The 26,826-nt window shown below is 44.1% G+C and overlaps 1 protein-coding gene and 1 long non-coding RNA gene across 2 annotated transcripts in view; one reads left to right on the plus strand and one right to left on the minus strand.

Moving 5' to 3' along the window:
• Nucleotides 1-1,180: 1,180 nt before the first annotated feature.
• Nucleotides 1,181-16,172, minus strand: LOC143988057 (uncharacterized). The gene is made up of 3 exons (XR_013276740.1): nucleotides 15,953-16,172; nucleotides 8,940-9,080; nucleotides 1,181-5,227 (listed from the first exon to the last, which is right to left on the minus strand). It is a non-coding gene; the product is annotated as an uncharacterized LOC143988057 (long non-coding RNA).
• A 79-nt stretch (nucleotides 16,173-16,251) lies between these two features.
• The window catches only part of ME1 (malic enzyme 1), a 356,512-nt gene continuing 345,937 nt past the window's right edge, over nucleotides 16,252-26,826 (plus strand). Inside the window, exon 1 of the mRNA XM_077487320.1 lies at nucleotides 16,252-16,509. Within this exon, the coding sequence (XP_077343446.1) occupies nucleotides 16,393-16,509 (117 nt within the window). The 5' untranslated portion in view covers nucleotides 16,252-16,392. The remainder of the gene's footprint in view (nucleotides 16,510-26,826) is intronic.

A 26,826-nucleotide genomic window follows, 5' to 3' on the forward strand; every position in this document is an offset into this window, starting at 1 on the left:
CTATTTCTAGGTCCATCAGAATTTTTGAAAAAAAAAAGTCAGATGAAGCCCACACATGATCGGAATATCCGATGAGAGGATTCCGTCGGACCATTTCTGCCGGAAAGCACAGTCGTGTGTACGCGACATAAGAGACTTTCCAATGCGCAAAAACACTAGAACTGGTGTGCAGATAAATGATAAATTTGAAATATTTTGCTGTAATAGAAGGTAGTTCAGAGAGCAGTACAAAAATAAGGCAAAAGTAAAGTAAGATGCAACTGAGCCTAAACCCACACAAGTACTATGGTTGGTGCTACTAGATGTTTAGAACAATCTACCTGCTGAATTACTTAAAAAAAAGATGTGCTAAGAAAATTGTTTTAAGAGTAAAGGGCACACCAAATATTGATCTGATTTCGTTTTTTCTGTTTATGTGCTTTGTAGTCTGTTAATTGATAAATCAAAAGAATTACTTGCATTTTTCTTGAAAGCATTTTCCCTTTACAGCAAGTGCCTACATTATATTATTAGATTTCTGGAACAAAATTACAACTAAAGACCCACTATGTTTAGTCAAACCTTTATGGAGTCACCTGTGTTCAGTATATATGTCAAAACAGACCACCATCTAGTATTTGCTTCATACTCTAATCATAAAACACATTCCTGCCAACAAATGAGGAGAAACTCTTTAAAATTCCCTTCTTTCATAAATAAACACACCTTACTAGAAATTCTAATACTGTATATCATAAAAATACCTTATAATACTTAATGGCATGAAACGCTGTAACATTTGGTCCTATTTAAGAGCACCCGTGCACAACAGTTTGGCTAGGTCAAATCTATTTCAGAAACATTTGATTACAAAGTTCTAGCAAATATACAGGGATTACGTTATTGTTACCAAACAGGTGCATAGTTAGAATCAATATTGTAAAACTGGTTCAGGATGGCAAAGAGCATGCATACATCACAGAGCAATGCAAAACAGATTCTAAAAGCTGCACAAACTTTGTTTCTCCCAAACAATGTGGCTCAATCAGGGTAATGTGGCAGCATACAAATATGGGGACAACACCACTCCAGGTGAGGAAAAGAATCAAATACCATCACTAATCCCTTCCAGCAGGTAGTGGCCTGGCTCACCACTGCAGTAAACCAAGAAGATAGAAGACAGCTGCACACCGCAACAGGATACTGAGAAATGCTTCTTTATTCCAAAAGATGACAGGTAATACAGCACAGGGTTCCAAAGGATGTTAACGCATTTCACACAACATAGCGCTTAATCATAACTACTAATGTGGCAGCATAGCGTCTGTAAAACTCTATAACAACAGAGAGTTTACCAAAAAATGAAAGCCACAAACTGTAAAAACCACATTATAGTTCTTTATTCCAGGTAACTGGCTTCCAAAAACACAGTTCCCGCCTTTGGCCACACCCTCTGACACATTTCACCCCTATTGGGTTTAATTATAGAGGTAGGGGTGGCCAAGGGTGGAGGTCACTTACCGTATTTTTCGCTCCATAAGACGCACCTGACCATAAGACGCACCTAAAAATATTCTGAACCAAATGATGTACTAAAATATTTTCCAGTGCCCATGAAATGCAGAGTGACCATTACCACAGAAAATGCAGAGTGACCATTACCATAGAAAATATTGGCAGAGTATTGGCAGGGTATTGCAGAGTATTAGCAGGGTATGGCAGAGTATTGGCAGGTTATGGCAGAGTATTGGTAGGGTATGGCAGAGTATTGGCAGGGTATGGCAGAATATTGGCAGGAAATTGCAGAGTATTGGCAGGGTATTGCAGAGTATTGGCAGGGAATTGCAGAGTATTGGCAGAGTATTGGCAGGGAATTGCAGAGTATTGGCAGGGAATTGCAGAGTATTGGCAGGGTATGGAGGGATGGCTGTGACTGCACTTGTCACAGAGCAGCGCTGTGGACACTACAGATGCAGCCCACAGCGCTGCTGCCATCCGATCTCTCCCCTCCACTGTACAGATCCGTACACAGAGGGGAGAGAGGAACCGGTGTTGGTTTGTTTACAAGTGATCGCTCCATCATTTGACGGAGCGATCACATTGTAAACGGCGGATGGGTGCACCAAGATGGCCTCCACTCCGGAGCTAGGCCGAAGCCGCGGCCTTTCCTAAGGCCGAGGCCGCGGAATGCTCCGGATCGCGGCAGGGGGTGGTGCCAATCGTATATTCGCACCATAAGACGCAGGCACATTTCCCCCCATATTTCTGGGGGAAAAAAGTGCATCTTATAGTCCGAAAAATACGGTATCTCCACCAAGTTGACATGCAATCAAGTACAACCAAATGTATTGCATAAAAAACTTGGTGGATATAAATGACCACTTGTTTGCGTGATTAGGATCTAAGGAATATTGAACAGAGCTTTGAGTGGTGAAACCTCTTTATGTGAATTCAACAGAGTCTACCTGAGAATCACTACTTTGGTAAAACAGTTCAGGACATAAACAGAAACGTGCACTTATTCTCATAGGCATCATGCCCAACACTGAAGTCTAGCCTAGCTCCGATAACATAGATGAACAGCTGGAGAAGCTATGTACTATTAGGCTCCTGCTTCACATACTGATTTTGACTGTGGAGGGCCTATTACCTGGCTGCAGATCATTTGCCCAGCTACCTCTGCATCATCTGAGCTTCTGATATATTTTAGGTACTGTTGAGCAGTAAAACTAAACAAAAACATTTAGAACACCAATTATCTGAAAGCCCCTTATAGAGAATACTACTCAAAATTTAGGTGTATGAGGCAGATTGTAGCGATGTGAGTTTTCCGTATGACTAAAATCTGTTATTTCTATACATTTGTTTGCTGATCTCCATGTATCTATCAGCCTGTAATATATTTTTTTTTCTAAAATAATAACTACTTAATATATGTAGCACCCTGGTGTTTAGGCAGGGTTGCTCCTAAATCTACCTGCCAGGTATAGCTGCCTTGGCTAATTGTTAAGCATCAATTGATTTCACTCTAAGTCTGTAATTGCTACACTTCTTTCTTTTGCCGCTAGGTGGCCGGGTACTTGGTGGCATTAGATATGAGGAGGGCAATGCAAGGTCAGATTATGGGTATATGGCGCATCCCAGCCAATGGACAGGGGTTTTCTTAAATCCCTTGGCCTGCTGGGAGAACCTATATATGTGGATGAAGTCAAGTGATCGCTGTTCTGTGCCACCTGGACAGCTGTCTGGATGGACTTGTGTTGCATTGTCCAGACTGCTAGGCTGGAGATTGATCCTATCCCAGGCACATCTGGCTGCTAGGCTGAAGATTGGACCTATCCCAGGCACATCTGGCTGCTAGGCTGTCTGAGGGCCTTTCTAGAAGCAAGAGAGCAGCGCAGGGTTGGGATTGCGGCTTGCAGGCCAACCAGAAGGGACGGTTCTGTCGGCCGGAGAACCTGTCGTGGTCAGAGGTAGAGGGGAAGCTGTCGCCACTAAGGGTCCAACCACCTTGTTACCAGGGACCACAGTGAGTAACTGAAGCAAGTACCAGAGCAGTATTCTCACCAACTGGGGATAGTGAAGAACCTGGAAACTTCAGTGGGTATCAAGCCAGGGACCCAGCCAGCAGAGGTGACGTTTGCATAGCAGCCTTGTGTGTCAAGCCAGGGACCGAGCAAAGCCAGCGGGGTGAAGCTTGAGAAGTATCTTGAGTGCCAAGCTGGGGACTTAGCAGGGGGGGTGATGCTGGAAGAAGATACTATCAGGAAAATTGCAGGAGCTCAAGTTATTCAGTGGCAGTGAATCATTTAGTCTAGAGAAAGAGAGAATGGGAGCTCTGTGGGGTGAAGAACTACAAGAAGTGATTTTAGTGGAAGTGAAGGAACTGTAAGCCCTTGTACACACGGTCGGAGATTCCGTCGGAATGTTTCCTATCGGACCGTTTTGTCGGATATTCCGACTGTGTGTGGTCTGCATCGGACTGTTTCCAATTTTTCCAACTTGCTGGTAAAATTTCCTGACAAAATGCTCCCATCGGACATACTCCGATCATGTGTAGCCTACTCCGACGGACAAAGTGCTCAGATCAAATTCCTAGACCAAAGCTATTGGCTACTAGCCTGAACGTAGTCCCGTCGTAACGAAATAACGTCATCACGTTATGTACAATCGGATTTTCCGACAACTTAGTCCGACCGTGTGTATGCAACATCACTTCCGGATCTCAATTAATCCGCCAGAATTACTCAGACGGATTTGGTTGTCGTAATCTCCGACCGTGTGTACAAGGGCTTACACTTTGTGTTAGGAACTGTTAAAGATGGTTGCCATATGAGACAGCACTTCTATACATGCAGATGTGACCAATTAATCTTTCAATTACCTAAGAGTGTCCTGGCCCTAACACTCTCTCCCAAAATTCTGTTAAGAGAAATAAAAACTTTTGCATTTAAGAAGTGTCTGGCGTCCAATGACTCTAACTGCTTTGCACCCACTATGCCTCACAACCCACCACATACAGAAGGGCGTCAGCTATCTCTGACCCTGGATATTCTCATTAGACCGAAGGAGGTCTGGGACCTTGCTACATGTATAATGGGAATATTTTGAAAGAAAGTCAGCAGGAGCTGGAGGATTACTAAACACAGACATATGAGAGAGTAGGGGCAAGCTGGATAGCAGAACCTACAATGGCTTCTGGGCAACCTAAGGAGTAAATAGCTGGAATGGAAAGAAAAAAAGTAGTGAGATGTTTGACAGAAAAGGCGTAGGGATACAAAAAAAAAACACCACCAATACAAGGGTTTAAGGGGAAAAATGAATGCTTTTCTTTTTTTTGTAATTATTATCAATGAAAATTATATGAAAGCTCCTGCGAGAGTGAATAAGTTGAAGATTGAAAGTGTATGCTGTAGAATGGTTTTCTATTGGAAAATTAATAAAGAGAGTTAAAAAAAAAAAAAAAAAAGACATATTACCTCCCAACATTGTCAGTACTGTAGAAGACCGCGGCAATGGGATAGGGCAGTGATATTAGCAAACATATATCACCTGTTTTAATCCATCCAAAAACGTATCTTTCAAGAAGTACAGCAAATTGTTAAAAGGGTTTAGGGTTTTAATCCTTATGATGTGTTGGAAGAAGTGCTGTAACCCAGAACAAGTCTTTCTTGGATGTTCAATAGCTTATACCTTCCAAAGACAGTGAAGTCATTCATACATCCAGGCTATCGCTATCATTATAGTTCTATAGACAAAATACAATAAATAAAAACAGCATTAATCTCATTGTGTCTGTTTTCTGGGAAATACAAATGGTAACCATAAACAATGCTAACCACATAGTATATTAAAAATCTACTTGCATAAACTATTTTTTAATGGAAAACACTACAGCATACATCTGTTTCTGCAAATGGTCAAACACGTGAATTAGTATGTCATGTATGATTAATCTGAAGACTCATCTAGACTGTTCTGTCAATTGTCTCTGTCACCAAGAGTATTTACTTACAGAATATAACTGACACATTTTGATGTTTTTTTCTTTCTTTTTTTATTCTTTTTTTTTTTTTATCTCTACCCCTCTTCCATACACCCCTTCATCCCCATCTTAATGCTATCTACCCATTTAGACAGTTAACACCGGCGCCAGAAGATTCATTCAAATTAAACTGTTTCCATAAGATTATTTGTGCATTTAAAGTGGACCTTCACCCTCTTCTGCTACTTCCCTCCTCTCCACCCCTCCTTCCATCTTCTGTAAGGCTCGATTCACACTAATGCATTTTTTGATGCATTTTGCAGAAATGCAGGGACATTTTTTAACATGGGTTCATATGGAACATGTTTACATCAATGCATTTTTGTGCCTCTGCGTTTTTGGAAAGGGTCAGGGACTTTTTTCCCACAAAATGCAGCATTTTGCATGTAATAGAATTCAATAGACCCACATTCAAAATGCAAGTACCGCGTTTTTACCGTGATTTTGCCACGATTTGCGTTTTTTAAATTCTTTTTTTACATCTTATATTGCTGGTTGCTAGGGATGGGGTGCCGGAAAGCCGGCCGCCACGTCCTTAACAACCGATGAGTCTTCAGCTGTCAGCTGGCTTCCCGCTCAATGTAAAAAAAAAAATGCTGGCTAAAAAAGAAATAGTGGGAAAAAACAGCATGGGGTCCCCCACCCAGGTCCATACCAGGCCCTTGGGTCTAGTATGGATTCCCACACACCAAAATTTTAAAAAAAAAACATGTGGGGTCCCTCAAAGTCCATAACAGACCCTTATCCGAGCATGCAGCCTGGTAGGTCAGGAAAGGGAGGGGACGAACGAGCGCCCCCCCCCCCCCCCCGAACCATACCAGGCCGCATGCCCTCAACATGGGGGGATGGATGCTTTGGGGCGGGGGCTCTGCGCTCCCACCCCAAAGCACCTTGCCCCCATGTTGATGGGGACAAGGGCCTCTGCCTGACAACCCTTGACCGGTGGTTGTCGGGGTCTGCAGGCGGGGGGCTTATCAGAATCTGGAAGCCCCCTTTAACAAGGGGGCCCCCAGATCCCAGCCCCCCCATGTGAATGAGTATGGGGTACAGTGTACCCATTCACTAACAAAAAAGTAGTTTAGTGTTAAAAAATACAGTAGACAGTTTTTGACAAGTCTTTTATTAAAAATCTTCTTTTTCTCCGCTTCTTCCTCCATCTTTTCCCGCATCTTCATCCTCCAGTCTTCTCCTTCTCCCTTGCTTCTTCTTCCACTCTTCTTCTGGCTTCTTTGTCTGGTGTTCTTCTTCCTCTGCCACCACTCCCACCGATGATCATCCTCCGATGCTGCGTCCTGCTGATCTGTCGGCACCGATGTCCTGCATTTCTTAAATAATGTTGGGGCGTGACAATCGGATTACGTCATCCAGAGGCCACAACCCCTTGTGATGTCACTGACCCATCATGCCTGGGCAGTGACGTCACAAGGGGGCTTGGCCTCCGGGTGACGTAATCCATAAGCTCCTGTCTTACAGTCCTGTTTACACCTTGCTTTTGCTTGGTGCTTTGCTTGGTGCTTTGATGAGACTTCAATAGGGCTTCAGTGAGGCTTTGGTGGAGCTTCAATGGGTGTTTCGATGAGTCTTTGGTGGGGCTTCGATGAAGCTTCATTGGGGCTGCAGTAGGGCTTTAGTGGGGCTTCAAGCAAGCTTGGCCATAGACTTCTATGGATGCTTTGAAGCACCACTAAAGCTACATATAATTTTTGAAGTGAAGCAAAGCAAAGCAAAGCAAAGCAAAAGCAAGGTGTAAACAGGACTGTAAGCTAACCATTTTATTTAGTGACAGCAGTTTTGTCTGGCGTTCAAAGAGCTTTAACAAAACCTGTCCGATGCCTTGTTTTGAAGCAAGTGTAATGTAACCGTTAATGTGTGTTGAAGCCTACCAAGTGTATATGAGCCCTAAGGGTGTACCTCCCCATGCGCGTAAGTCACCTTAGGCGACTGACATGCACACTACCCGCTGTGCCTCCCAGAATATGTGTGTCACATATCCCAGGAGGCATAGCCTTCTAGTCAGAAAAGGAGGAGGAGCGAGCCTATTGGTGAGTCATCGGGAGGCCCATCCGCTGAACCAGAAAGCACCGGCAGGCCTCTCGATAACGTCAGAAAGGACAGGGCTGTGGCCGGGCATGAGAAGATCTCAGTGTGACATCGCTGGATTCGCGAGTATCTGAAATCTGCAGATACCATTTTAAGGTGGGGGGGGGGGGGGGGGTGAATTATAAAAAATGCAGGTGGCAAATGCAGATCCTGTTTAACACATTTTATATATGTTATTTACCTGTAAAAGCTTCCCTCGTTTAGGCATCAAAACCAATGTTAATTTTGTCATCAAATTTCGATTTAGTTTCACTTATAGACTTTTGACTAAAATGTAATTTAAGTTTTAGTCGTATTTTAATCTTTTGACTAAAATGCCATTTTAGATTTAGTCGTATTTTAGTCATCTGCGCTGTTTTCGTTTTAGTCGTGTTTTATTCTACTAAAATTCCCAGTACATTTTAATCTACTAAAATCTGAGTTAAATTAAATTGTAATACATTCGTTCATTAGAACTGCCAAACATATATTCCTGGAGAAAAAATCTAATAAGATTATTTATTTATTAAGGTTTAAACATGAACTACAGACACAGATTTAGCCATTGTGATAGAGTGTATATATATATATATATTTGAGTTTTAGTCATAGTCTTTTGACTAAAATGCCATTTTAGCTTTAGTCGTATATAATAGTCTTATATATAATGTTATTTTAGTTTTAATCAAATTTTAGTCATCTGAATTGTTTTAGTCGACTAAAATAGTCTTAATTTAGTCAATGAAAATATTTTAGTCAACAAACTTAACACTGACCCACGCTGCTGGGCACTGCCATTTTGGATGTGATGTCAGCAGACTTAGATCTGTCACTCAATAGTATTCCCCTTTGCTCATTTTTCTGGCAGTTACATAAGTGGATATGTGAAGTGAAGGTCCAAGGAGCTAGGCCAGCACAGACAGTAACCAAACACTCCTAGAAGCGGTGAAGTTTAAGACATGCAAGGAGGGAGGGGGATATGCTAGGGAATTGACTCTCCTGGAGCTGTCAATTTTTGGAGTTGTCAAATTTTCTAGCCTGCCCAAAGACACATTACATTGCAAGTGAATAATAAAAAAAATTTACGGGCAGCAAAAACACTGCACGTAAGCATTTAAAAATGTTGCTGCTGCAGGCAAAATCTAATTACAGTGTAGCCCAAATGTACATTTTGAGTACAGATACTAATCCTCCTTTGATACTGGAATGTTTGTACATCTTAGCCACAGTTTAAAGTTGTACTATGGGCGAAAAAACTTTCATTTAAATAAATTCCTCAATAGAATAAAAGGATATCAATTTACCCTTTGTGCACCTTTCCAAACCCAGATATTACCTTGTAAAAGTAGTGGTGACATCATCCCTGTGATGCATATAGCCTGTGCAGGGAGCAGAGCTGTAGGTAAGACCAAGAAGCTCCACCCACTATATGCTGAGTGGATAAAACTGCAAGGGGGCGGAGACAAGACTAGTCACCCTGCAAAAGGAAGGAGGGCGTCATTGATTGGTCTGTAAGACAGGAAACTCCTGCATAGAAGCAAAGTACAGGAGATGTTTTATGCTGAATTACTGCACAGATCTGGGGCAAATACACAAAGAACAGCAAGATTAAGATTAAGTAAGATTACCCAAGCTGCTTAGATTCTACAATGTTTGTTTTATTTGGATTTCAGCTCTAAATGAAAAGGCCTATCTGCTTGAGGCCTCTATATGTGATACCAGCCAGGTGTACAATTTTCTGTAGTTTTCTTATAAACAAACTATGTAAGTTGTGTGAAAAGCTGGAGTACTTCTTTAAGGGAGCTGAGGCAAGAAATGTGTCATTATGGCTTCATTGAATTCTTCTGAATGTGGACAAAGATGGCTCTCACTTAAGCTAGGTTCATACCTATGTGTTTTTTAGGCCGCGTACACACGGGCGGACTGTTCGCCCAACTTTGTCCGTCCAACAGTTTCGGCAAACAGTCCGCTCAAAATTAGCATGGACGGACATGGCCACACACGAACAGTTTGCTGAAACCGTGCGCGATGACGTGAACGGCACGTACGACGGGACGAAAAATACGACGTCCTATACACTGCATTATAGCTTTCGGCGTGAAAATCCTTTCTGAGCATGCGCGCAACTTTGTTTGACGAACAAGCCTACACATGAGCGGACTGTTCGCTGAAACAAGGTTTCAGCGGACAGTTTTTCGGAAATTCCGAAAAACCTTGTCCGTCCAACTGTCCGCTGAAACTGTCCGCTGAAAGCCCACACACGAGCGGACTGTCCGCCCAAACACTGTTCAGCGGACAAAGTTGGGCGAACAGTCCGCCCGTGTGTACGCGGCCTTAGTGTGTTTGCAGAAATGCACTACAGTCCATTTAACATTAGTTTCTATGGGTTTTTTGGAGAGGTGTGCAAGGACTTTTTTACATGCAGTACAATGCGTTTTTGGCTTCATAGACTTCAATAAAAGATTGAATCAAAAACACATGTACATGCGTTTTTGGTGTGTTTCCTGTGTGACAACAGACGTCTCCTACTAGCAATATTAACACATCTCAAAAGCAACAAAAAAAAAAAGTTTTAAAACATGCATACAAAACACGCAAGATTCGCTGGAAAACAGGCCTCAAAAATGCATCAACCACACATGCATAGATGTGAACCTATCTCTAATGAAACAGTTACACAACCCCTCATGAGCCTGGTCCCACACAATTGATGATAAATGTCTATCCAGTTCGTCCCCTCCCATGGTCATGCAACACTGTACCCAAATGAAAGTTTTATAATTTTTTGAGAGGTGGTATTTAATTACCACTGGGTTTTTTATTTTTTGCTAAACTAACAAAAAAAGACAATTAAAAAAAAAAAAAATTAAATGTTTTTCATAGTTTCTGTTATAACATTATGCAAAAAAATAAATCTTTCTCCTTTACTGATGTGCGTTGATTAGGTGGCGCTGATGGACAGTGATAGTTGGCACTAATGGTCACTGATAGGCACTGACAGATGGCACTAATGGTCACTGATAGGCAGCACTGCTCATCAGGGCACTGATTATCAGTGTAAATGTCCCCTGTCGGAATTGCCGATTACTTTACTCTTCTTTCTTCACACTGTGACAGCACACCACAGTGAGGAAAGGAATCTCGATAATCATCAAGTTGGTTTACATGTGATCAGCTGTGATTGGACACAGTTGATCACATGGTAAAGGGCTGCTGTGATTGGCTCTTTACCACGAACTGTGATTAGCGATTACAGAACCTGCTGGGGAAGCCCTCCCAGAAATGGAAAACCACTCTGTAGCTGTCTTTTGGCTATAATGCGGTCGGGAAATAGTTAAAACAACCTGAAATGTAAAAAGTTTACTCTAATCAGCCCTAATTAACTCTTTATTAACTTCTTATTCTTCTAATTAACTCCTAATTAATGTAATCTCTTCTCCTTATCCTCCTCTCTTTACGAAATTTTCTTGCTGATTTTTTTTTTGCTTGTTTCTGTTTTACTAACTAATAATGTTTAAACTTTTTTTTTTTTTTGTTCATGTTTTTTCTTGTTAATATGTTTTACAGATTTAACATATATTTACATCTTACCCATTTAAAAAAAGTACAAAAGGGAAATAAAAATAAAAATAACTTTGCAATGCTTTTTACCAGAATGATAAGTTTAGGGTTATTTTAAACAGGACAAATTTCAGATTACAAACTACAAAATAAAATGTGCACATTTTATGTGCAGTAATACTATTTATTTTTAAACCAAAACTGCTAAAATAAAAAATATATATTTTGTTTAGTTTTGCCATACATTATTAAATTTCCTTTAGGCTTACCTTCTACTTTTGTACTATAGGGGCTTGCCTGATTGCATACAAATTTAAAGTGTTTAGGTTTGACCTCATATTATATGGTTTTGGTCAAATTAAAAGGAAAATTTTACAAGAATGTATAATGTATGACAAAGTTATTGGCGAATAAACAGGTCCAGAAATGTAAAAATTGCTCTGGTCCTACTGGTTATAGTCCATCCTTCCTTATAAGCAGGGGCATTGCTAGGTCTACAAAAAAATCTAGGGCTAGAGTCCATAGCAGCGTAGTAAAGAGTCATACGCTTGGGTGGGCATATAGTTACACACGTATATAATTTATGCATGTGTGTGTTTATTTCCCCAGAGAGCCCCCCCTTACATCAGGGTCCCCAGAGAGCCCCCCTTACATCAAGGTCCCAAGAGAGCCCCCCTTACATCAGAGTACCCAGAGAGCCTCTCCTTACATCAGGGTCCCCAGAGAGCCCCCCCTTACATCAGGGTCCCCAGAGATCTCATCCTTAAATCAGGGTCCACAGAGAGCCTCCCCTCCCCTTAGAGACCCCTGCAGAGACTTGGGGCTATGGACCCCAGATTCAGGGCTATAGCCCCAAAAGCCATCCCCTAGTGATGCCACTGCTTATAAGGGTACAAGAAAAATAACCTCTGCTCCAGGTGTATAAAGATAAGGCTGATTGGAGTATCTTGCAGAGTGCTAGCCCCGGCCCACCTCCGTGGGAAACTTGGAAAGAAGAAAGAATTTTGTGCACATCCAGAAGTTCTGATTGCCTTTTATTTTGTTTCACAAAGATAACACTAAAGACACCAAACTGTGGTCAAACTACGTGATCACAGTTTGGTGTCTTTAGTGTTATCTTTGTGAAACAAAATAAAAGGCAATCAGAAGTTCTGGATGTGCACACAATTCTTTCTTCTTTCCTTCTTTATAAGGGACAGTCTGAATTTCTGAGACAATATAACTGTTGAAAGTAGCTGAATGTAACTTTCTGCAGGTGACAGTTCTTGCAGATGGTACAGTACTTGGATTGATATAACAGGCAAAGGATCTACCCACATCTGACCAGTTGTAGATTAGCCCATTTTATCATTGTACAGTGATACATTAAGTAAGTCACATTTAGTGCATCCAGCATTTTCTGGAACAATAGATACAGCTGCTGCCACCCTGCTATTATAATGTAGATGTATTCACCACACCAGGGGCGGACTGACAACTCATGGGGCCCCCGGGCAATAGGAGATCATGGGGCCCCCCCTGTGTCCCAGCCACACTGCCCACATTACATACATTGGTCTCTACCCCCTTTAGCTGCAGAGGCAGCAGCTGAGGATGTACACATGCTGCGGCAGGAATTATACCCCCTGTTGCTTTTGATGGATGATCATGACCCAATCAAGTGAATAGGGCCACTCTGCAAACACCCAGCAACAATGTGTAATGCACGCAGTAGCATCATGCTAGTGTGAGATCCAAGGGGTTAAAGCAGGTTAACCCCTCCTTATAGCCTGCTTTAGCCACTTGGTCGCTGTACTGGATAAGGTTGCACAACCTTTGCAGAGCAAGCCCCATGCCAAGCGTGACAGGGTGTATAATTTCTGCTGAGGCTGCAACGTGTGTAAACCCCTGGACCCCTAGGATGGAAGCAGAGAGGGATCCCTGGGATGGGGGCCAGAGGGGGATCCCTGGGATGGGGGCAGAGGGGGATCCCTGGGATGGGGGCAGAGGGGGATCCCTGGGATGGGGACAGAGGGGGATCCCTGGGATGGGGACAGAGGGGGATCCCTGGGATGGGGGCAGGGGGGGATCCCTGGGATGGGGGCAGAGGGGGATCCCTGGAATGGGGACAGAGGGGGATCCCTGGAATGGGGACAGAGGGGGATCCCTGGGATGGGGACAGAGGGGGATCCCTGGGATGGGGGCAGAGAGCTGCAGACATGATAAAAGACAAGAGATGGTCAGATGCTGCGGACATGAAATAGGAGGTGGACAAAGGCTTCAGACATACTGCAGGAGGTGGACAGAGGTTGCGGACATACTGCAGGAGGTGGACAGAGGTTGCGGACATACTGCAGGAGGTGGACAGAGGTTGCGGACATACTGCAGGAGGTGGACAGAGGTTGCGGACATACTGCAGGAGGTGGACAGAGGTTGCGGACATACTGCAGGAGGTGGACAGAGGTTGCGGACATACTGCAGGAGGTGGACAGAGGTTGCGGACATACTGCAGGAGGTGGACAGAGGTTGCGGACATACTGCAGGAGGTGGACAGAGGTTGCGGACATACTGCAGGAGGTGGACAGAGGTTGCGGACATACTGCAGGAGGTGGACAGAGGTTACGGTCATACTGCAGGAGGTGGACAGAGGTTGCGGACATACTGCAGGAGGTGGACAGAGGCTGCGGACATACTGCAGGAGGTGGACAGAGGCTGCGGACATACTGCAGGAGGTGGACAGTGGCTGCGGACATATTGCAGGAGGTGGACAGAGGCTGCGGACATACTGCAGGAGGTGGACAGAGGTTGCGGACATACTGCAGGAGGTGGACAGAGGTTGCGGACATACTGCAGGAGGGGGACAGAGGTTGCGGACATACTGCAGGAGGGGGACAGAGGTTGCGGACATACTGCAGGAGGGGGACAGAGGTTGCGGACATACTGCAGGAGGGGGACAGAGGTTGCGGACATACTGCAGGAGGGGGACAGAGGTTGCGGACATACTGCAGGAGGGGGACAGAGGTTGCGGACATACTGCAGGAGGTGGACAGAGGTTGTGGACATACTGCAGGAGGTGGACAGAGGTTGCGGACATACTGCAGGAGGGGGACAGAGGTTGCGGACATACTGCAGGAGGGGGACAGAGGTTGCGGACATACTGCAGGAGGGGGACAGAGGTTGAAGACATGATAGTGTCCTCCTCACAGTAGCCTCCTCCTCTGTCCACCATCACTACTTCTCCACATGATCAGTGTGCTGTGTCCTCCTCCTGTGCCCCTTTCACCTCTCCACTGGTCAGGGCAGCACAGTGCTTCTCTGACCTGTGGAGAGGTGAAAGGGGCACAGGAGGAAGACACAGCACTGATGATGTGGAGAAGTAATATGATAGTTGACAGAACACATTAGTCTCTGTCCCTCCCCTGCATGCCACAGCTTCACCCTCCGCCACCTCCGGGCTCCCAGCGATGTCCTCCGCTCTCACTCACAGAGTTTACCCACAGTTTAACTCTCCTCTTCCCTCATCAGTAATCACCCCTGCTCGGCTGCTCTGCCAGTGTCCCGATCGTCTATTCGAAAATGGCGCCGGGAAGTTACTGCGCATGCGCCGCCCAGCCGAGCGCGTACGAACTTTCCCGAGCCCGGTCGGCTTTGGAACAGCGCATGCGCCATTCCACGGTCGGCTCGCGACCATCTTTTTTGCGGGCACCGATGCCCATAATAGATTTTAATGGCCAGCTCAAAAAAGGGGTTAACTCTACGGTCGGTTGCAAACACCGTGGGGCCCCCTGCTGGACACCGGGCCCTCGGTCCGCGCCCGACTGCCCTAATGGTCAGTCTGCCCCTGCACCACACTACTACATTACTCTAAAGACATGGTGGTAGGTTAATTGGATCCTGTTTAAAAATCGTCCCTAGTATATGTATGAATGTGTGTAAAGCTGGCCATACACCTATAGATTATCTGCAGATTTTCTACGGTTAGATGGAAAAAGTGCAACAGATTTCTCCATGTTCGCTAAACTGTGTGGATGGATTAATCTCCCACTTTTTTTTATCTAACCATAGAAAATCTGCAGATATCTATAGGTGTATGGCCAGCTTTAAGCCCCATACATACTATTAGATTTACTGCAGATTTTTGTCTTCAGATTTACCAAAACCATATAATATGAGGTCAAACCTTAAGCCTTTGTACACACGGTCGGACATTCCGACAACAAAATCCATCGGATTTTGTCCGAAACTTGTGTTGCATACACACGGTCAGACAAAGTTGTCGGACAATCCGATCATTCAGAACGTGATGATGCTATTTCGTTACGACGGGACTATGTTCAGGCTAGTAGCCAATAGCTTTGATCTAGGAATTTGATCTGAGCATGCGTGGCACTTTGCCCGATCGGAATTCTCTATAAACGATCGGACAAAGTCCAATCGGATCATGTTGTCGGAAAATTTTATAGCCCAGCTCTAAAACTTTGTCGGGCGGACATTCCGACGGGAATAGTCCGATGGAGCCCACACGCGGTCGGATTATCCGACAACACGGTCCGATCGGACATTTTCCGTCAGAATGTCCGACCGTGTGTACAAGGGCTAAGAGTTTCAATGTGTATGCAATCTGGCAGGCCCTTGCACTACATGGTTTTGGTAAATCTGAAGACAAAAATCTGCAAAAAATCTAATAGTGTGTATGGGGCCTAAGGGACCTTAGGTTGTAAGCTCCTTGAGAGTAGGGACTGATGAGAATGTACAATGTATATGTAAAAGCTGCATAAATGAATGTAGCTGAAATAAATAATTAATTACATGTTATGTCCCAAAGGAATTCTGCGGCCTGCTCTACGTGCTGTCTTTAACAAAGTAGGGATTGTAGTGCCTCACGTCACTTTTCCATCGGAACGGAGCTTGCAGCTTAACAGTTCCTGGCAAAAAATGATGACATGGCATGATGAAAACAGTATTATAAAAGTTTACAGCTTACAAGTGGGGAAAAGCAAAGGAAGCTTCTGGAGCTCAGCACTTTATCTTAGTGCCAGTGACTCAGCACTTCCCTCCTCCTGTCCTCTAATGTCACATACAATCTGTCAGCTGATCCTCCCAGCTCTGCCAGTACTAGCACCAGTTAGCACACACCTAGCCATTGAAACACTCACAAAAGAGAAAGCCCCAGTGCAGTCACATTATTTTTTTTTTTCTACATCTGAGCAATTCATTAGCATTGCTTTCTCCCTGGATCAGTAGCAGCAATGTCTTCTAAGGTGGTAAATAAAGACCAAGAAGGGAAGGAGCAGCATGACAGCCAGACTTTCACGTACACCAGGAAGAGAGGCTATGACATAACCCGGGACCCCCACCTTAACAAGGTAATTAGGGCTGGCTGCTTTGTGAACACTGCAGGCCCCAGTAGTGGAGTGGAGTCTGAGGCATTTGTGTCTGTGCTCCTGGCCTGCACTTAGGCTAACTTGCTGTTGGTTTTGAATGCCTGCACTGATTACAAGCATTTGTTTACCATGCTTGCTCTTCTATCTATTCATTTTATATTCAGAACAATGACATTATTTTTCTTCTGTACTGTTTTAGAAACGTGGAGTGACAAATGTGCCATTTCAATGTGAAGTTCATTCATTTTATTTCAGTCATTCAGTCTTCCTGAATGGAAACGTGAAAGAAAAACGAGAAATACTTCTGGTTGAAGTTCATATATTGTATTTATATTCCTGCTGCCATTTGCAAATGCAACATGTTCTTTAGGCCTCATACAAGCAGAATGTAGAAATACCCCTTCTTAGGCTGGATTCACACCTATGCATTTTTAGTGCATTTTGCAGATTTGCGCTACAGAACGTGTTCCATAGGAAACCATGTTAAATGGACTGTAGTGCAAATCTGCAAAATGCAAAAGGCACTAAAAATGCATAGGTGTGAATCCAGCCTAAATGCATTTTGTTGGGTTTTCTTTTTTTTTTTTTTTTTTTTCAGGCTGTAAGGCTGGATTCACACCTGTACTTTTTTGCATTTTGCAGGTTTGCACCACAGAACGTGTTCCAAAACCCCTATGAGAAGGGAGCAGGGGGTGTAGTGCAAAATGCAAAAAGCACTAAAAATGCATAGGTGTGAATCCAGCCTAAAAGCACCTCCTATGATAGCCTAATGTATGTGTCCATGCACATGTTAGACGTTTACAGGCATATTAGAAAAAGAGCGTTTGCAGGCTGAACCCCCCCTCCCCAGCACATTCTGAAGAGGGGCTTTTGGGCAAAAAATAAATGCATCTAAACACCAGTCACATTTTGCGCTTGAGTGTTCTTTCATTCCGATGGCCAGAATAAATTAATATTCTGGCCAATGGAATCCATAAATGCTCAAACACTTGATGTGCCTAAACGCATGTGCAATACGTGGCTTTTGGTGCGTTTTTTAAGCTGCTTTTTCCTGCCAGGATTAAAAATTTTAATTCCCAGTGTGCATGAGGCCTTATACAATGCATGTTTCAAAGTGCTTGTGCGCTTAGCTAGCCATAGACGCAGTCCCAGTAGGTGTCTGAACTCTCATTATGAGCTCAGCATGTAGAGAACATGTAACACCTTTTGTGTAAGACCCCTTTCACGCTGGGGCAGTTTTCAGGCGCTGAAAACCACCTTCTATTCATTCAAGAAGTGTGACTTTTCACACTCGGTTGGTGCGCTTGCGGGACGTTCCGAAAAGTCCTGCAAGCAGCATCTTTGGGTCGGTTTGGGAGTATTTAGTGCTTCCCAAAATACTCTGCCCATTGAAATGAATAGGTATCGCTTCCAAAGAGCCTAAAAAGCGCAACGACATGGCACATGTAAGCAGCCGAGAAGCGCCACTTAAACATTGGTAATGTGCCGCTAAAATGAGCAGCGCTTTACCACAAATGCAGCTGCGGCCCCAGTGTGAATGGGGTCTGAGTGAACCATACAGGGAGCAAATGGGGATAATGCCAAAAAGGCTGATGGTATAAAACTTGTACACCTGAAGGTGCATTGTTTAGTTATATAGTGAAAAGTTGAACAGGGACTACATAAAAATGGGTTTTAATGTCTACATAAATGTATTTATGTATACTATATAGTTAAGGTTATAGCTAAAGGCATTTTTTTTATTTAAAAAGGGATTATACTGATATTGTAATGATATTGCACAGAAAGGTCACTTTTCTCCTCTGCTGGCACTGTCTGGTCTTCCCTCCTTCGGTTTCCACTTGTAGCAGGCCGAGTGCTAAGGAGACACGCATGCATGCTTCTGAGCCAGGCTGTGTGTGTCTATAGACGCACACAGCACCAATAAGCTACACCCCTGCTCCCTCCTCATTGGGGTTTGACTGAAGCAGCAGGGACCTATGGGTAGGACAAATAGTGGGGGTTTTTACCTTTTTTAAAGTGTTACTAAACCTTTTTTTTTTTTTTTTTGTTTTGTTTTTTCTTTCCTTTTTATATTAAATAACAAACATGTTATACTTAGATGCTCAGAGGTTTTGCACAGAGCAGCCCGGGTTCCTCCTCTTTTCGGGTCCCACGCTGACACTCCTGGCCCCTCCCTCCCACCCCCACAGCAAGCAGGCACGCTCCCGAGCTGTGGCTCTGTGTGTCCATTCAAACACAGAGCCGCGGCTCAGCCTCCATCTCCTGTTTGGCTCACAGCAGCAGGAGACAATCAGAAGTGCCAGTCCCTGGAGAGCCAGAGTTCCCATGGACATTGCTGGATCGAGAGGGGGCTCAGGTAAGTTTTATGGGGGGGGGGGGGCGGGGGGAGTCTGCTGCACACAGGTTTTTTACCTTCATACATAGAATGCATGAAGGTAAAATACCTTGTACCTGTACAACCACTTTAATGCAGAGAATGCATTACGATAAAAAAACATTTAGGCTAGGTTAACACTTTGTGAATTGGATGCAGGTTTCCCTGCATCCAATTTGCAAGTCAAAAGATTGTGACCGGCTCTCAATGGAGCCGGTTCGCACATCCCCCGAGTGGCTCCTGTTTGAATTGCACAGGGGTCCTGTGTGTCTTCTCTGACGTTTCAGGTCCAAATTCATCTAAAATTTAGAGCTGAAATGGGACCTGAAACGGTGAACATGGACACAACGGACCCCTGCTGTGAGCCTCTCCCTGCTGTGGTATGAACCTGGCCTTCGACTTTAATTTTTAAAGTGGTTGTAAACCTTGGTAAAGGGAAAAAAAACCTGCAAGACAAAGGCATAATGAGCTAGTATGCATAGCATACTAGCCCATTATGAATTACTTACCTGAGAACGAAGCCCCCACAGCCGTCCTCGTCTCCTCCTCTGACCGGCGACATCCCTCCCAAGGGTTACTTCTGGGTATCACAGCTATGTGATTGGCTTGAGCCGCGATGATGTCACTCCCGCGCATGCACGTGGGAGCCGCTGGTAATGGCACACAGACTGAAGGAACGGCACATACATGCCATTGCTTCTGTTTGCCCCAGTGCACATGTGCCGATGTCATCGGCACATGCAGGGGACAAGGGGTATCTCCTAAACCAGGGATCCTCAAACTACGGCCCTCCAGCTGTTGCCATGAGGCATTGTAAAACTCTGACATTCACAGACATGACTAGGCATGATGGGAATTGTAGTTCCTGAACAACTGGAGGGCCGTAGTTTGAAGACCCCTGCCTTAAACCATGCAGGTTTAGGAGTTATCCTGGGTAGCTACTTAATATAGGCTTACCTGTAGCATAAAGTTGTTGTAATGGGTTTACAGCCACTTTAAAAACAGCTGTCATGCTGTTGACCGTAGGCTGGGCAGCTAACTTTCTCTTGTTCTGACATGTCAACGGCAATGGGGCAGACTGCAGAGAGGATGGGTGGCTGTCCACTGTGCGGATATGGCAAAGAGTGCTCTGCCATTACCTCTAACAGCAGCGACGCCGCCCCCTCACAGTGGGATAAGGAGTGGGACTGCCTCACTTTCTTTTCCTGTGGCACAGTGCTGGGGTTTATAGTGTGAGCAGGGGTGGGGGTGCAGACCAAGCCCTCTCTCCTCTCCCATCTGTGTGTGTGTGTGTGTGGTGGGGGGGGGATTGTTAGTGCTGGCTTTGGGCAGTGTGAAAGAGAGTGTAACAGACACTCGGCTTAGACAACTACAGCCAGCAACCCTGCTGGGAAGCCATAGTTCAGTCTGAATAATATGTCCAGGTTTCAGGCAGTTTGAAATCCGGACATATGATTCCCAACCCAAACTGTCCGGGTGAATCCCGGACAGGTGGCAACCCTACCTGGGGCCAACAGTTTGCACAACGCTTTACAATGTGAGATAAATTTTATATATGAATTCAGGTTAGAATAAATGGCAGGGTGAATCTCTCTCTCTCTCTCTCTCTCTCTCAAAATATCTCTGCAATAACATCCTCTCACTAGCTCTGCCCATACTGCACTGACTCTCCGGTGAAATTTTTGCTCTCTCCTCCTCTGAGTTGGCAAAGGATCCTGGGTAGTCTGTCCTGCCGCTCATCCTTTTTCTTTATACAGTGCTCTCCCCATGACTACATCTCCCGGTGTCCTTTGAGCAGCTGCATCTCTCGACAGAGCCACCTTTTCGTGGCTACCGGGGGGCACGCGGCAAGAGCAGGTGCAGATCCGGCAGAGCACCCGGCTACACTAGCATCAAATTTGAAATGGCCTAACTAAATCTTTTCAGTTTACCTTTTGTGTTTTAGAATATACTGTATGTACTGACATTCTTCTTGCAGAGGCTACCTGGTAGAACAGTTTAGAGGGTATTATTTATTTATGTATTACAGGCATTTAAATAGCAACAATGCAGCACTTTACATATTGGACATTCACATCAGTCCCTGCCTCAAGAAGCTTACAATGCAAGGTCCCTATTTCACCTGCATACGAAGGCCAAAATTAAACAGGGGCTGTTTAACCTGCCAGCATGTCTAATGCCGCGTACACACAATCGGAATTCCGGCCAGAAAAAGACCGATGAGAGCTTTTCATCGGAAAATGCAATTGTGTGTATGCTCCATCGGAATTTAGCTGTCTGAATTTCTGCCAGCCAAAAATTGATAGCATGTTCTCAATTTTACTGACTGAAAAACTTTCGGAAATTCCGATCGTGTGTATGCCATTCCGACACGCCAAAAATCACGCATGCTCAGATTCAACTACGAGACAGAAGCTATTGGCTACTGGCTATTGAACTTCCTTTTTCTAGTCCCGTCATACGTGTTGTACGTCACCACATTATAAACAATCGGAATTTGGTTGGACCGTGTGTAAGCAAGACAGCTTGAGCCGAATTCCGTCGGGAAAACCCACACAAGCACTGAGAGAACATGCAAACTTCATGCAGCTAGTGTCCTGGTTGGGGTTCAAACCAAGGACCCTAGTGCACGCACTGCAGAAAACTGGTTATGGCTTAAAAAGAGGACTTGCACACTGTAAACAAGGAGATGGTAAGCAGACATTGAAAATTCGGAAGTGCTACTGTGCATTGTCCATACATACAGAATAAGACCAGATACTGAGAATTAGGCCTGATTCACAACCTATGCAGTTTGCTCTTGATCCATTTCTGCAGTGCATTTTGCATTTTTGTGCACACATTTGTCACACTTTTTTTTTTGATGCGTTTTGCATTTTTTATGCTTTTTGTTTTTTAAAGGGGAGATGTTTTTGTGGTTAGGAAGATTAAAAAATGCAAAACGCATCGAACGCACTACATGCATTTCCACAAAGTGTCCGTTGAAGTCTATTGAACTAAAAACACACCATGTTGTACTTGGAAAAAAAAAGTCTGTGACCCTTTCCAAAAATAGAGCAGCTGGAAAACAAATAGATGTGAACTTGTCTCATAGGAAACCATAGACTATAGTGCGTTTCTGCAAAATCCCCAAAAAAATGCATAGGTCTGAACCAGACCTTAAACCCAGCATACAAAACAAGGGCCACCTCCAGCATTCAGGAGAAGATGGAAGTGTCTCTCCTCTAGACCTGCCCTGCTAATGGAGCCAAAAAGCAGGACGCTAATGTGTTTAGAGGGAACTGTGTGATTGGATGGCTCTGTGATGGGGGGGCCCTCTGGTGTGATTGGAGAACCTCTTATGTGAAGGGGGGCTTCTGGTGTGAAGGTAATTTCACCAGAGCGGTTGTGCGCATTGTCCCAGGCTCAGGTTTCCCATTGACACATAACATAACTGTAGTGCTGGTCCCCCGGGTTGCTACGTGTTACAGCATCCACACATTTCACCCTGCTGCCAGCCATCCATTAGACACACTTTTCAGTCAATGAACAGTCTCTAGCTTGTTTTTGTTGTTTTTTTTATTAGGGGATTGTACTTGGTTGAGGAAAAGGGACACGGGATGCCCATAGGATGTATATTGCTTGGCAGAATAAAAGTAGCTGCGTCGCACTTCTCAGCAGAGTAAAAGTAACTGCGCATATACTTCTTCAGCAGAACAAAAGATGGTTTACTCTAAACTTGACAGTCCTCTCCCCAGCACACTACTTAGGAACACTTACTTCACTGTCCAACTTTAGTCTCCTGTCGCACCATGACTAGGCCTCGCTCTGAACAAGTCCCAGTATTTATTACTTGATGGCCTTTTGTAGGCAGGGGTCTGCAGTACCCCCTTTCTGTGGTAGCAACCAATCCTGCCCTCCCTCCTGGCTCGATGTGATGTGACTCGAAAATTCCACAGTCTCTCCCTCTGGCTCTACATCCAGCTCCCCTGGAAGATCTCTTCCAGAGCTTTCCACTGTGCTTTCCACTCACCAACATCTGTCCTGGATCCTTCCTGAATGACTTTACTCTGGACGTGCTGACCAGCTCCCTGTTCCAATGACACCTCTCCATTATCATGTAAGGAGAGGCTCCTTACCAGCTCCTGAGCTCCCTGCCTGAGGCACCCCCCCCCCCCCCAGAGAGGGGGTTCCCTCAAACACGACAGTCTAACATGCCATCATACAGTTCACCCAGCCAACAACTCCTCCCCCAGTAAGCTGACCATGGGTATATGAAGGAGGCCTGCCCCCCTGCCAATCCTAGTTGGCGGTTGGTCAGAGCTCCCACATGCACCCCATGTCACTCCATCTCTCTGCCCTGCCACATTTCCAGAACCTTCTCCCTGGAAACATAGGAGGCACCCAAGAGCTGAAGCACATGTCAGTCACCTACTGCTATACTAAACCACTCCCCTGCCCCCAGATCAAAACAAACAGGCCTAGCTCACAGAATAGGCCTGCCTAAACTTACCTGCGTTGGCAGCTTACACAAAACCTACACCTAGCACCTACCTACCTACCTAAGGTAGAGGTTGCTACATAACATTATAGTTTTTGGGGTGCCTTGAGATTTTGCATACTTTTGAAGTGTACTGAAAAAAAAAAGTTTGACAAATGCTGCTCTAGACCAGTGTTTCTCAACCTTTTTTCAGTCAAGGCACGCTTTAAAATTCTGCACAATCTCCGGACACCCCATTCTAAAAACGAAACTAATAGCTGTATATATCTCAGCAACATCCTACACACTTAATACACCCAACGTCATTGGTTGTTAGGATGCTGGCGGCTGGAAGGTTGTAATAGTGCACAATGAAACCCTGTGGCTTTGTGTAACTAAAAGACAGGCTTCATCTCCACTGGCTTGCATACAAGTTTTGGGCAATTTTTAGGCATTTTCCCAAGGCAATCCTAAAGAAACCTGAAGGCACCCCTGGATGCCTGGGCACCCTGGTTGAAAAAGGCTGCTCTAGAAACTGCAAATTGTTTAGCACCGTTGTGCTCAGAGTATAGAAAAGCCAGAGAATTGGCATGATAGCCAGTAACTAGAAACTTTAGACCGGGGTTTGCTGTGGCAGCCAAAGCATTCTCTATAAACTGCACATGGTTAAAAATTAGAAGTGCATGCATTTTAAAAAAAACTCACATTTTCAAAATCTTGCTTTTTTACTGCTGGAGCTAATCCACATTAGACACTAGTCTTATAGGGGTGCCAATATTATTTTTTCAAAGAAACAGAGTTGGAATCTGATGTGTCATTAGCTTGGAGAAAAAAAAATAAATACAGATAGAAACTTGGACAAACTATTAGCAGGTTCGTTTAGTGTTCTACATACTCGCAGCTTATGTTTTTCATTATCTGGGATTGCACATTCAGCAAAATGAAACAATGGAATTGCTTGATTTTCAGAAAACAAGGACTTGTGTTGATGGCCAATGCAGCTTGTTTTAGGTACATTCCACGTGCATATGAGCTCAGTTTGAGACACTTCTGAAATCTGAGTTCACTGAAAGCGTCATATGAAAGTAGATGACCTCCTTCTCACCTGCGTTTATCCTCCTCATAGCTGCTTTTGCATTCCCATAGACTTGCATGAGGAGAGATGCATGTCTGACTTGAACAAATGGTTATCAACACGGGTCTCTTTCAGTAAAGGTCAGTTGGCAACCCTACATGTAAATTGCATGCAGTAACATTTCGGTGCATTTTTAGGATCTTGTTCAAATGAACTGTAGTCATCAATGTAGGGTAACAGACAGTACTATGTTTTGCCCCCTCCCACACATAAGGGGTTTATTTACTAAAGGCAAATCCACTTTTCACTAGACATGTGCAGTTCGCTTCGTTCCAAGTCCGTTAATTCTGAAATATCCAAATTAACAAAAACCCAAATATTCGTAAACTCATACATTTGTAAATCGGTAAATTCTTATTCGGAAGTTTGGAAATTCGGAAATCTGAAATAGTAACTAATAATAACTTAACTATTAAATTATAGGTATTGTTATTTCCTTTCAAATTTGGCTGTTAGAGAACGTAACGAATTCAAATTTATACGAAGTTACGAATTATCCAAAATAATGAATGCTGTATCCAAACGAATGGAGCACAATACATTAATAATAATAAATAACAATAAAAACGTTTTATTATTATTAATTTATTCCGCTCCATTTGTTTATATGCGGCAGACGTTATTTCGGATCAATTCATATTTATTACGTTTACTAACAGCCAAATTTGAAAGGGAAATTCCAATACCTATAATTTAATAGTTAGTTACTTCAGATTTTCGAATTTCTGAATTTTATAATTTACGAATGCACGAATTTACGAATTGCGATCATAACGAATGACCTGGAAAACTAACAAGGTTTTTGGCAGTGCACAGTGTACTTCTACTTTTCACTACAAGTGCAGTCGCTGTAGCTCTGAAGGGGACATGCAAGAAAAATAAAAAACGCCATTTTTTTTTTATTGAAAGATAAAATCAGCAGTGCTTCCCCTCATTTCAGATCTTCCCCTCAGATTTACAGCGACTGCACTTGCAGTGCAGAGAGGATTTGCCTTTAGTAAATCAAATCCATACTGTATTGCTCTTTCTCTCCTGCACTGCTGCTTCACTTAGCTGCCAGAAACAATGAAAATATTTGGATACATCCAGGTATGGGGAGCATATGACCCATGTCTTGTGACAGTGCTGGGCAAACCTACTTTCAGTGGGTAAATAGACTGGCTGGGGAGTGAAAGAAAGCTGAAAATGTGCTACTAGAGTGGAGGGGAAAATAAAGCAGAAATGTGGGCAAAGCACAGGTTCATTTTAACTCCGCTTAGCTAATGTTAATTAGAATAGTTAAAAACTGCATTTTGAAGATTAGGTTTAATGTAATAATGTTACTCACTGTACTAGTTTACCAATACTCTATATATCGTCCTTTTTGAGACCAGAACCGGGAAAATATCCTTCAAAATGCATTGCGTGCCCAAACAGTAAAGAATAATGTTTATTGCCCACACCAAAAAGTATGGGAGTGCAAAACATGTATTGAAATTCTGGAAGCCTATGGGTGGTGTTGGGTGTCACTGTGGGGGGAAGATGGGTGTTGTGGCATGGGTTAGGGCAGTTATGGAGAACCTTGGCACCCCAGATGTTTTGGAACTACATTTTCCATGATGCTCATGCACTCTGCAGTGTAGTTGAGCATCATGGGAAATGTAGTTCCAAAAGATCTGGGGTGCCAAGGTTTGCCATCACTGGGTTAGGGGCTCTGCAGATGACTTGGTGGCCCTGTAGGGGGCGAGGCTTCTGGAAGGAGCTAAGAAGCACTGTGGGAGGTTGGGGGGCACTGTGGGACACTGCAGAAGGTTGGGAGAACTATGGAGGGCTGGAAGCTCTACATTAGGCAGGGTGCACTGTGGGGGGCTGGGGGCCACTATGGAAACTAAGGGCTCTAATGTGGCCTAAGGGACACTGGGGGCACAAATCTGGAAGGAAACTTGGGGAGCAGGGAGAAACTGGAGGAGGTTATGTGCAGCTGGCTGGAGACCCAGGAGAGAAGTGGCTGGAGCCTGGCAATAAGCCACAGCCTAGTTGTTGAGATCCACTGAACTAGGATCCAAGAACTTTAACAGATACCAGAGTGGGGTAGGAATCAGCAATTTTAAAGATGGATAAACACAATTAGCTTTGCAGTTCCTCTCGCCCAATTGAAAAACCAAAGGAGCTGGGTAGAAAATTGTCTAACAAACAACCGACAATTGTTAGAATTGTTAAATTATTTATCAGTGTATGGCAAGCCTAAAGCTACATTATAGTCACGGCAAAGTCCTGGAACTCCCTAAAAACTACACTGCAAAGAAGCAACACATCCTCGTCAGGGACCAACTCAAGCCTGACTGGACA

This window comes from Lithobates pipiens, unplaced genomic scaffold (genome assembly GCF_037356315.1).
Source record: "Lithobates pipiens isolate NorthernLeopardFrog02 unplaced genomic scaffold, aLitPip1_a1.2 Scaffold_18, whole genome shotgun sequence".
In the NCBI taxonomy this organism is placed as follows: domain Eukaryota; kingdom Metazoa; phylum Chordata; class Amphibia; order Anura; family Ranidae; genus Lithobates; species Lithobates pipiens.